This window comes from Coregonus clupeaformis, chromosome 27 (assembly GCF_020615455.1).
Source record: "Coregonus clupeaformis isolate EN_2021a chromosome 27, ASM2061545v1, whole genome shotgun sequence".
In the NCBI taxonomy this organism is placed as follows: domain Eukaryota; kingdom Metazoa; phylum Chordata; class Actinopteri; order Salmoniformes; family Salmonidae; genus Coregonus; species Coregonus clupeaformis.
Window position 1 is genome coordinate 31,249,314 of NC_059218.1, and position 12,807 is coordinate 31,262,120.

General features: G+C 41.7%; 1 protein-coding gene across 1 annotated transcript in view; it reads left to right on the forward strand.

Annotated features, from left to right (window-relative positions):
• LOC121541738 (leucine-rich repeat transmembrane neuronal protein 4-like) overlaps positions 1-12,361 on the forward strand; it is a 145,779-nt gene extending 133,418 nt beyond the window's left edge. Inside the window, exon 3 of the mRNA XM_041851010.2 lies at positions 12,027-12,361. Within this exon, the coding sequence (XP_041706944.1) occupies positions 12,027-12,329 (303 nt within the window). The 3' untranslated portion in view covers positions 12,330-12,361. The remainder of the gene's footprint in view (positions 1-12,026) is intronic.
• The last annotated feature ends 446 nt before the right edge of the window (positions 12,362-12,807 follow it).

Genomic DNA, 12,807 nt, shown 5'->3' on the forward strand with positions numbered 1-12,807 from the left:
TGATGACCTTGAATGAGCAAATACACTAAGCTCTCCTATTGAATAAAAAAAAGAAACCATAAAGGAGTTTATGGACAGATCCCCTGATGAATATATCTAAGGTTGTCGACCCCTATGTCAGGTCAGTGCAGACAGAGATTCGTCCTTGGGTGATGCAGGGCACTGTGGACTGAGAGCAGCACATGAAATGTCACAACACGATCTCCTTTTCTCACTCTGAGTAGAGGAAAAGCAAAGGTTTTATATTCCCAACAGCAGCAAGGTGTGAGACAGCTAAAGAGCCTGTCAGACCGCGAGAGATAGGTTAGAGTTGTTTGCCATTTTAGACTTACCTTTTCTCCATGCAGCTGCAGAAACCCAGCAGAGAAACCATTAGCACCGGTAATTATGCTCTGTGTTGAACGTGTAAGAAAAATACTTAGGCATGCAGTACAAGAAAGAGACTTGGGCAGGCAGTACAGGAGAACTAGTGTTGAGCATTGAGTAACATTTCATGGCCCATTTGCTGTCTGTCCGTAGAACCTCCTCTGGTGTCTGTACAGTGTGAGAACAGAGTGATAAGCCAACGGTGGGCAGGCGCTGGCGCGTGAAGGGGGCAGCACTCTCATTTTTTAGATGTGTGTGTGCTTGTGTGTATGTGTGTGTACGCGTGCGTGCGTGCATGCAAAAGACGAGCGTGTGTGTACTTGCGTGTGTGTGTCTATGTAGAGTGAGGCAGGCTTATCCGTGTGGTGTCAGAGACCTGTAATTAACACTGAAGTGCACATAAAGGATGTGGCGGTCATTAAGGAATTAGCAGGAGGGTAGCAGCTTGTTTAGAGAAACACTCAGCTGTAAATGCACACGTGGGCTCTATTTTAACAAACCTAGCGCAATGGTAAATCTAAGGTAATGCTATAGGTTCAGGGGTGTGTAAGAATTTTTATTTTATTTTTCACTATCACAATTATCGGCGCACTTGCTGGCGTTGGTACGGAAGGGTTGGGTTTTGATGAATAAACAAGTTGTGGGTGTGTCGAGGCTTGGCCCCTCACTGGCAAATCAGAATGTTCTCCATGGCGAAATATGTGGTTGCTTTAAGTTGTGTATTTACGGTATTTTATGTGTTGTCTTGTTATTAACTCCAATTCCAATGTTAGTCCGTTATAGTTTGTTAAATGGCTTACAGTAACGAAATAACAAAATGTAGACCTATCTTTGCTAAATACCTTAACTTGAACCCATTTGCAGTCTAGTAGTAGTATTCACACTGATGTAGGGGTAGCCTACTGTAAATTGCATTATGGCTGAGCATGGACATGCCAAACATTGTCACTAAGCAAGATTACATTAATTATTGATAAGGCCTAAAAAGAGAACAAATAATTCTAATCAAATTCTAAACAAAATGAAACAACAACTTGTTTTAAATAGGTTATGTCACATTTACAGGCAACATAATTTCTCCCTGTTTATAAACAACGCAGACTATGGAGGGTTTTACGCACATCCAAACTTTTCACAGTAGCTGGACAAATATCCAATATAAATAGAAAGGGAGAATGTCCACTCACCTTTATATTGCTCCCAAATAGGCCTATGTTTTATGAACATAATCAGAACCATCTTACAGATCAGATCACATTCACACATCTCCAGAAGTTGCATTACAAGTGCGCCACGGAGGTTGTCACCATAAAACCAGGAAGGTGAATCATTCTAATCAGTTTGGCTGTAATCAAATTGATGAAAAAAAGGCAATCTCTTCGTTATAGTAGGCCCAAGGGAGTACTTGGGTTTTGAACATATGAAACGGAAAACAAGCCATTTTTACAGGTTACAGAAAACTTCTAAATATGGGGTTCACCGGTATTCACTGAGGTTTCATGGTCTCTCGTTTCATGATGGGCATGGACACATAGCCTACATCATGGAGGAGGTTTTAAGCATGTCCAAAACGGGACCTGCATGGCTAAAATAATGTGGGCCTGCCTACAATGCATAGATAAAAAGGGAACGTCAGCTCACTGTTTTACTCCTCTCAAACTTGATATTTTAAGATGTATTTCCAAGTGGTCTCAGGAGCCAAACCCTTTATAGACAGTCTTGACTACTTCGCGATTGCATTGGGAAGACAAAAAAATGAAGTCTTCATTGAGAGGAGGGGAGGCTATGCTTGGTTTTTAATCAAATACAACTAAATGTTAAAAAACATTAGTTTTTCATGTTTCTAAATACGAAGTATACAGGCACCAAAAGCACATTAGTCTACTATTGTTCCATGCGCATATGGGCAGTGTGCGTCATGGCGGGATAGTCTGCGTTTCCACTGTCAAGATTTTATTTTTTTAATGTATTTAAATTTAACCTTTATATAACTAGGCAAGTCGGTTAAGAACAAATTCTTATTTACAATGACGGCCTACCAAAAGGCAAAAGGCCTCCTGCGGGTACAGGGGCTGGGATTAAAAAATTAAATTAAAATATAGGACAAAACACACATCACATCACAACAGAGACACCACAACACTACATAAAGAGAGACCTAAGACAACAACATAGCATGGCAGCAACACACGACAACACAGCATGGTAGCAACACAACATAACAACAACATGGTAGCAACACAACATGGCAGCAGCAAAACATGGTAGCAGCACAAAACATATTACAAACATTATTGGGCACAGACAACAGCACAAAGGGCAAGAAGGTAGAGACAACAATACATCACGTGATGCAGCCACAACTGTCAGGAAGAGTGTCCATGATTGAGTCTTTGAATGAAGATATGGAGATAAAACTGTCTAGTTTGAGGGTTTTTTGCAGCTTGTTTCAGTCACTAGCTGCAGCGAACTGAAAAGAGGAGCGACCCAGGGAAAATTCATGCCATAACCAACTGCGTTTCCGCTAAAACCAGCTTTTGGTTGGTCTTAAATATCCCTATCAGCACTGCCTGAAATTAGCACTTTGGATCATGTTTTTAAGGACACACCTCAAATATTTCCACCCCGTCCATCTGAGCGCAAGCGAGCTGATATAAGACAGGTAAATTGCAGAACCTGGCGTTAGGGCTGGAAAATGCCAGGGTGGCAGTTTTTACATAACGAAATGGCAAACTAACGTGCGTTTGACACTAGCGACGCCTTAACAACAGCCGAAAATAAAACCCTCATACAGTAACACCCAGCCCCACCTCCAGGGCTACCAGTTTAAGCTGGAAATTAAGACAATTTGTAATATATAAGAGCATTGGGTAGGTTTTGCTTACAACAAAATGGAATAGGAATGTCAGAATGTTGACTTACCTCACTTAGCTAACACACATGCATACACACACATATACACACACACACACACACATAAACACACAGATGTAAATGGCCACACGGCAATATACAGATGTCGGATCGTAATTTGATCACTCTTTTGTCGCAAATTGTTTTTCTGCGTAACTGTAAATTCAAATGAGCCTTGTGATTTAGATACGTTCACACACAAAAACACAATTATCTTTCCCTCCATGGGAGGGCAGTCGAGTCATTTGGACCAGTGCCAGCTATCAAAATCATCCTCCCTCTCTCGCTTGCTCAAAGGCTTAAGCCAGACAGAATATTAAGAAATGTCCAACTGTAGGCCTATATGTCCTATCACTGCAACATTGAAATGTACAAAAATGTATCTGAAATGCATCCATACACATTAACAACTGTCGTTTTATATAGCTTCATAACACAAGATAGATATTGGTCTCCACTACGACATATAAGTGTCAAGTGTATCTGAAATGCAGCCGTACAGTAGGCTACTCATAAGCTATAGCCTACTGCAGCCTAACAAAACTAATCACACACAGGCCTATAATATCACATATGAAGACAAGATGAAATTCAGAATAGTGAAGTAGAAAACCAAGCAAACAATGCAGCCCATTATTTCTGAGATCTAAACCCACGCCGACACGGTAGGCATATATTCTACAGAATATATTACAGAAAAAGAGGACATCTTAAGGTTTCTAGCGAATCTAAGGTTACGAATCAACTGTCAAAATGTTGTTCATTTGTGGCCTGGGGTGAGCTAATGGTTACAGCGGCTGCCTTCAGCACACATATATGCTTACCGTGTCGGCGTGGGTTCGATTCCGGCCTACGCCCTTCTGGCACAAATAACTGAATCCCCCCCATTGACTTGATTTAGTTACACATTTCAAAAATCGACAGTCCAGGGATATTTTACCTCCGATCTTGATAAGAAATGACCATACCAGACACTCCTATTTTGAAGACAGATGTATTTAATGGATAACATAAATAGGAAACAAATAAAATAATAACAGTAGGGTACATCAACATTAGTTTCCATTCATACAAAGTGTCGGGTAAATTGCCACAATAGATTTGCCGTGGTAAACAAGGAAATACTTTATTTCCATTGTACGGAATGCTTGTCAAATAGATCAAATGCCCTTAGTCTGTTTAAAAAGGACTAAATTGTTGCGATGACAATACCAACCAGAGGGCGAACATATCTTGAAAGATTTTGGTTGCAAGCAGGACTAAGGTAACAGAGACATCATGTTTCAGGGAGCGGTAGAGGTGACCAATAAAGGTAGGAATTGAGATCCGCTGTGCGGGTGAATTTAGCATGTATTGATGGTTTAACGAGACATCAGCTGGCGATAATCTAGTGCCATCAATGGTTGCAATAGGCCCCTTGTTATTGGATTATATTCTAATACATTCTGTAGGCTACCCGCTGGCCTATCCATTGTCACATAATGAAAGGTGTGAAAACCCATAATAGGCTACTGTGTTTCCCTGGCTGAGTTGATGAGCTGATTTGGGCCATCAGTTGATTGACAGATGTAGGCCTACTGTAGAACAATAAACTTTCCTCCAGTGTGGATGCTCATCCACGTTTTATAGTTAGGCTATGTATAATTTGTCAATATAGTTATGGTCTTTCTTTGGTGTGGATGGCCCTTACAGTAGGTGAAATTTCCATTGCTAAATTGTTATGCGCCGGCTACAGTAGCATAGGCCTACTGTACTTTCATTTTGATGCCTGCATTTGAAGTCATCTTTGTTGTTAGTTTTGGGGATTAGTGAACTACAGTTGAAGTCGGATGTTTGCATACACTTAGGTTGGAGTCATTAAAACTCGTTTTTCAACCACTCCACATATTTCTTGTTAACAAACTATAGTTTTGGCAAGTCGGTTAGGACATCTACTTTGTGCATGACACAAGTAATTTTTCCAACAATTGTTTACAGACAGATTATTTCACTTATAATTCACTGTATAACAATTCCAGTGGGTCAGAAGTTTACATACACTACGTTGACTGTGCCTTTAAACAGCTTGGACAATTCCAGAAAATGATGTCATGGCTTTAGAAGCTTCTGATAGGCTAATTGACATTATTTGAGTCAATTGGAGGTGTACCTGTGGATGTATTTCAAGGCCTACCTTCAAACACAGTGACAAAGATCATACTTTTTGGAGAAATGTTCTCTGGTCTGATGAAACAAAAATATAACTGTTTGGCCATAATGACCATCGCAAGCCGAAGAACACCATCCCAACCGTGAAGCACGGGTGTGGCAGCATCATGCTGTGGGGGTGCTTTGCTGCTGGAGGGACTGGTGCACTTCACAAAATAGATGGCATCATGAGGAAGGAAAATTATGTGGATATATTGAAGCAACATCTCAAGACATCAGTCAGGATGTTAAAGCTTGGTCGCAAATGGGTCTTCCAAATGGACAATGACCCCAAGCATACTTCCAAAGTTGTGGCAAAATGGCTTAAGGACAACAAAGTCAAGGTATTGGAGTGGCCATCACAAAGCCCTGACCTCAATCCTATAGAAAATGTGTGGGCAGAACTGAAAAAGCATGTGCAAGCAAGAAGGCCTGACTCAGTTGCACCAGCTCTGTCAGGAGGAATGGGCCAAAATTCACCCAACTTATTGTGGGAAGCTCGTGGAAGGCTACCTGAAATGTTTTACTCAAGTTAAACAAGTTAAAGGCAGTGCTACCAAGTACTAATTGAGTGTATGTAAACTTCTGACCCACTGGGAATGTGATGAAAGAAATAAAAACTTAAATAAATAATTCTCTATACTATTATTCTGACATTTCACATTCTTAAAATATAGTGGTGATCATAACTGACCTAAGACAGGCAATATTTACTAGGATTAAATGTCAGGAATTGTGAAAAACTGAGTTTAAATGTATTTGGCTAAGGTGTATGTAAACTTCCGACTTCAACTGTACATATAGGTAGGGATAAAGTGACTAGGCAACAGGATACATAGTAAACAGTAGCAGCAGTGTATGTGATGAGTCAAAAGAGTTAGTGCAAAAAGGGTCAATGCAGATAGTTAAATAGTTAACCAATAGCTAGACAGACTAACTTTTTAGCAGTGTTGTAGCTTGGGGGTAGAAGATGTTCAGGGTCCTGTTGGTTCCAGACTTGGTGTATCAGTACCACTTACCTTGCTGTAGCAAAGAGAACAGTCTATGACTTGGTGTCTGGAGTCTTTTACAATTTTTACGGTCTTCCTCTGACACTGCCAGGCATAGAGGTCCTGGATGGCAGTGAGCTAGGCCCGCCTGAATGATGTACTGGGTCGTCTGCACTACTGTAGCGCCTTGCGGTCGGATGCCAAGCAGTTGCCATATCAAGCGGTGATGCAGCCAGTCAAGATGCTCTCAATGGTGCAGCTGTATATCTTTTTGAGGATCTGAGGGCCATGCCAAATCTTTTCAGCCTCCTGAGGGGGAAGAGGCGTTGTCGTGCCTTCTTCACGACTGTGTTGGTGTGTGTGGACCATAATAATTCCTTAGTGATGTGGACACAGAGGAACTTGAAGCTCTCGACCCGCTCCACTACAGCCCCGTCGATGTAGATGGGGCATGCTCGGCCCTGCGTTTCCTGTAGTCCACGATCAGCTCCTTTGTCTTGCTGATGTTGAGGGAGAGTGGCCATCACAAAGCCCTAACCTCAATCCTATAGAACATTTGTGTGCAGAACTGAAAAAGGGTGTGCGAGCAAGGAGGCCTACAAACCTGACTCAGTTACACAAGCTCTGTCGAGAGGAATGGGCCAAAATTCACCCAACTTATTATGGGAAGCTTGTGGAAGGCTACCCGAAACGTTTGACCCAAGTTAAACAATTTAAAGGCAATGCTACCAAATACTAATTGAGTGTATGTAAACTTCTGACCCACTGGGAATGTGATTAAAGAAATAAAAGCTTAAATAAATCACTCTCTACTATTATTCTGACATTTCACATTCTTAAAATAAAGTGGTGATCCTAACTGACCTAAGACAGGGAATTTTTACTAGGATTAAATGTGAGGAATTGTGAAAAACTGAGTTTAAATATATTTGGCTAAGGTATATGTAAACTTCCGACTTCAACTGTACGTGTAGCTCAACTAGTAATCTAACTACTTTTTTCAGTAGCTTGGTGGTAGTTGAACTAAATTCTAATCTAGGTAATGTTTTCAGTAGTTAATTACTTTCTTGCCATGTCACGGTGTAACTAACTACTGGAACTACATACTACTTTTTCTGCAATGTTTTTTATAAAATATGGGCGAAGAAGGCAAGAATTTCCTTGATTTTCTTTTATATTAGACCTCCCTAATGCTCACTTGAAACGTTGTTTATGTGTTTAATAGGCTAAATTACACATTCTGTTACCATATGATGCCAAAGTAATCTGTTTTTGCAATTTGTAGTCTACGACATTTCAGATATACATATGATAATTTTTCACAAAGTAGTTTGGATGAAGTGAACTACGTTTTTAAAGTAACTTTTGTTAAATAAACTATATTTTTTTAAAGGGTAGCTTTAGTGTAGCTTAACTTCTTCCAGTGTGAAGTAATTGGTAGCTTGGTAAACTATATTTTCAGAGTAGCTTCCCCAACACTGCTTGTTGTGGATTGAAAGCCTGTATTGTGTGGCTTTAATATTTCGTTTCGTAAAGCTGTAAAATGTTTATGCATTTGAGCTGAGACACTCTTCTTTGATATGTAAATTATCAGACTATTATTATTTGTACTTCTTTAAATCATTGAAATCAATGCAATTAACTTGTGGGCTTAATGTAGGCTAGGCTATCTAAATTAATTTTGTAGCTTTTATTGAAGAGATAGAACAGTGTTGGAAAGACAGGGGGAGGGTGAGTCAAAGGACAGTGGGCCGGATTTGAACCCATGCTGACTCTGGCATATGTGTGTCAGGGTCAGCAGCTGTAGCCACTGGACTACACAGGCACTGAGGTCATCAATCATTTATTCTGCCTATTGCTTGCCTTGAACATACAGTACCGGTCAAAAGTTTGGACACACCTACTCATTCAAGGGTTTTTCTATATTTTATACTATTTTCTATAAAATATATTTTGATTTGTTTAACACTTTTTCTGGTTACTACATGATTCCATATGTGTTATTTCATAGTTTTGATGTCTTCACTATTATTCTACAATGTAGAAAATAGTAAAAATAAACAAAAACCCTTGAATGAGTAGGTGTGTCCAAAGTTTTGACTGGTAGTGTATAATAAAACAATTGATAAAAAACAAGATATTTCCCTAACGAAAAATACGTCTACCACCTACAAATATGTCAATTTATTATAATCCACATAAGAATTCACATGAGACGTGTTGTAGCCTGTATGAAGCCTACATAGGCTACTGGTGCCCAGTGGAATTGCAGTCTAAGGTAAAGTGTAGGTACAGTACTGCATTGTATACAAACACTACTTTCAGCTGCCTCCTGGCAGTGATTCTAAATATTTCTTCAGATATTCAAATCCTCCTGCTGCAGGATTATTTTCGGGTCAAATTAAGATCGTACATGGTTCGCTTTCCTCTAGGGCCATGCTTTGTTTTTGTAAATGTGATGATGTTTGGCTAAACTCCCCCTCAGACACTTATGTGTGTTTTCTCTGGGCTGAAAGCCTGTCTGGTGGGCTCCATGTGATGGATGCCCCCAGTCCAACATCTTTGCCGACTACGCATGCACGCTAGGAAAGGACAACATGCAATTTGCAGACTCACGGACTAACAAAGTGAAACACACATATAGGCCTACAGTACAGTACAGAACAGTACACACTAACACACACACACACACACACACACACACACACACACACACACACACACACACACACACACACCGCACTCACATTGCAAACACATTATGAAAATAGAGCTTTACCCATGATGGCAGTATAAGTACTGTACCAAAAGAGCACTCTGGGACACAATGCTTTTTATTCCGTATAATCAGAGTAAGTTAATTATTTTCATGACAAGTGAATTACATTGCATTAAATATAGATATCATGTTTAAATGAATTATGGTAATGTATTTTCACACTGTATTCTTTTTTAGCAGCTGCAAATGACAGTTTGTTTCTGGTCTCCACAGCACAGAGAATCAGAGGCCCTGATTCCCTCTCACATCCTGCTTCCTAAGATACTACCTGGAAACATCAGGTCACATTGCAAATGTATGAGTATGGGTCCGCTCTCCTCCTCTCCACTTTGCTACGGTATCCTAGTGCCCAGACAGACCAACGAGGCAGAGCTGAGAGGTCAAAGTGAAAGTTTTTTGTCAAAGTGGTCCAAGTTTCCTTAAGCCAAGGGGAACCATTTCCCATTAAAGAAACACCACTTCCCAGCTGCAGAGAAACACAGTAAAACTACATTTATGGAGTGTGTGTCTGGGGATTTATTGCGTGGGGCACTGGCAGCTCCTCATAGCTATATCTCCGTGGGATTATGTATAGGGTAAGAACATAATGTTGATACACTGAAAATATATTTCAGACAAATCTTGAATATCAATTAATGGGGATTTTCTTTACCTCCTTAGAGACGGACAAAAATAACAATGTAAGCCTATTAAACTGGTTCATCACACCAAATCTATCAGTCTGAGATTTACACCTAATTCCGTTCAAAGTCCACCTCTCTGAGGAGACAATTCAATCACAAAACGCTGAGGCCAGAGACTGCTGTGGATATGCTGCTAGACCACCAGGTGTGTGTTAACAGTTTCTCTCTCTCTCCTCTCTCTCTCTTTCCTTCTCACTCTCTCTCTCACGGACACACACTCCTACATACACATACACATTACACACACACACAAACACACACAAACACACACATTCCCAGCAAAAGGGCCAGATTTATGCCCCAGCACTTGGACAGAATCCGCTGAAACGGTTAGGAGTTAATATCCGTTAATTAATTTGTAGCACATGGGCAGGCAGGGAGCTGTGGGGAGCTGAGGGGTGAGGGGGAAGAGGGGGGGGTGCTGAACAGAGAGAGAGGGGAGTAATCCGCTGAGTGCCCATAATGTAATGAGTATAGGTCTAGCTTAATGGAGTCCATTTGAGAGAGAGAGAGAGAAAGAGAGAGAGTGGGAGAGAGAGTGATGGGGGGTTATGAGGGAGAGGGACAGATTTGTGAAAAGAGGTCGGATATTTGCAATGTGACCTCAAAGAGTTTCTTTATCATACTTTCTCGGTAATGTGTACAGTGTCTGTTTGTTAGCTGTATTTATTAACATAGCCCAATATGTTCCCAGTCAGGTCAGTGTATTGATACTTTACAGCCTAGCCAGGAATAGGAACCCATAACACTGCACTCCTTAGCAACCATATCAACTCAGCTCAGTGGGACTATATTTTCTGTATTGTATGTTCTCTTTAACCTTGCTCAAGGCTACCTATTGATTGTTCTTCAACACATAGGGATTATTCCGCTTGTGGCAAGTCTTCTGTCTGAACGACTGATCTTACTCCACTGACTGGGTCCATGAATTCTACTCTTGCATAGACCTTGAATCTCTGGTACCCAAAGTGGAGCCTTGTTTCGTTTTTTGTTCTGTCAGCCAACAGACTAGAGAACGTAGCCTATAGGAGGGTTGAATTTATGAGCCGTACTCAGTTCCCATCATCCCCACAGACAGCACCCTTGTCATTATTTATCTCTCCCTATTTTCTTTCTTGGTTTCCTATTTGTTGTTGTTTGTTTTGTTTGTTTTGTTTGTTTCTTATCACATGCGCCATTGTAAGATCTGATTTTCTGTCATCCCTGTCAGGTGCAAGTGTTTCATTCCCGACTACTGCCATCTCTCCCCACTGTTTCTGGGCCCCTTTCAACCTTCGCTAATTGGTCTTTGTTAAGGCAATGAACTCAGGCAGTGAGTTGGGGAAAAAGCTGGAAGTCGCTCATCTGTTTGTTTGGAACAGTGGTGTGTGTGTGTGTGTGTGTGTGTGTGTGTGTGTGTGTGTGTGTGTGTGTGTGTGTGCGTGCGTGTGTGCGTGCGTGGGTGGGTGATTTAGTCTCATTGTGGTTGTCTAGACTCTAAGGAAATCTGCTTCAGTTTACACGGATCCTCCCTTTATGCTAGTATATGGACACATTTATGTACGTGCACGGCTGCACGCCTATTTGAACATGTGAATGAGCATGTTATTGTGCAATTTGTGCATGCATTATGAGTCACTGGCAAGTGGAGTTCACACCATATAACAAGACAGACGTACGCTCACGTTGGGTAAAAACACCTCCATTGCCTCACTGCATACATATCTACGCTCTGAATCCATGGGCCTGATACTGAGATGACAGCCCAGTGGTAATGGTTAGATTAGTGGGTACATTTTAACATCACATTTAGGCAGTTGATACACATTGTTGTTGTTTTCTGACAAATTAATCACTGTTTGACAAAAGCATTTTGTTTTAATTGCAGATATTATTATAATTATTGATGATAATTTGTTCCCATCTGCTAGTTGGTATCTAGAGGGCTTATCAGAGCAATCAACAGATTGAGATTGACATCTCTAATGTATATTTCTCTCATTTTTTTCTCTCTGCCCCTCCTCTCCCTCTCCCACCTAATTTTAAATTCCCTTAATTGCTCACACACATTCTCTCTCCCTCTGCCACTCTCAATCCCTGTTACCCTCCCTCCATCCCTCATCTACACAGGTCCCGCACCAGATGGGCACGCTGGCGTATTACCGGTACGAGCAGCCTATCGTGGACTACTGCCAGGCCCATCAGCCCCTGCGGCTCAACATGGGCTATGAGGGTCCCCCGCAGGGCCTGGAGGAGCTGGGGCCACGTGAGAGAGCCACCATACAGACTGTAGCGCTGCCCGCTGTGCCCTCTGCTGCCACTGTGGGGGCCAGGCCCCGCTCACCGCCCTCTATCCTCAGAGCCCCGTCCCAGGGCCTCGGTGGCCCCTTCCCTCCCCCAGAGCGCACCACCACGCTCACCTTCGGACGCTAACAACTGGAGCGAGAGTCTGTCATTTGAGGTGGGGGGGGATGCCACAGATCCACCACGACTCTTGAATAGAGGGTGAGGGAGCAGTAGGGATCTGTGGGGCCTTTTTCAGCACATTGGCATGGGACGGCCACAAGGGGGCAGAGGTGAAAACAGCATAACAAAAATTATCAATTTAAAAACATGGCTAGAGGCCGTTGGCATCTGGCAACCGGAATGTGACCATTATGAAGTCTGATGCATCCTGGGAGTTCTGCTATTATCTATTTTTCTTTTTCCAAACACTTCAAAGTGGCCCTCCTGCTCCCCTCCTCTTGGCTTCTGGGAAATAGAAACGTGATGCAACGTGCATGACACGTTAAATCATCGATTTGGTTATAACTCTGGCCAATGTGGCGACAATGCTGTAGGGTGCCTGTTCCAAGGAATGGATCATGGCAGTTCTCTCGTGCTGTGTTAGGAGTGAGAAAGGAATGTGCAA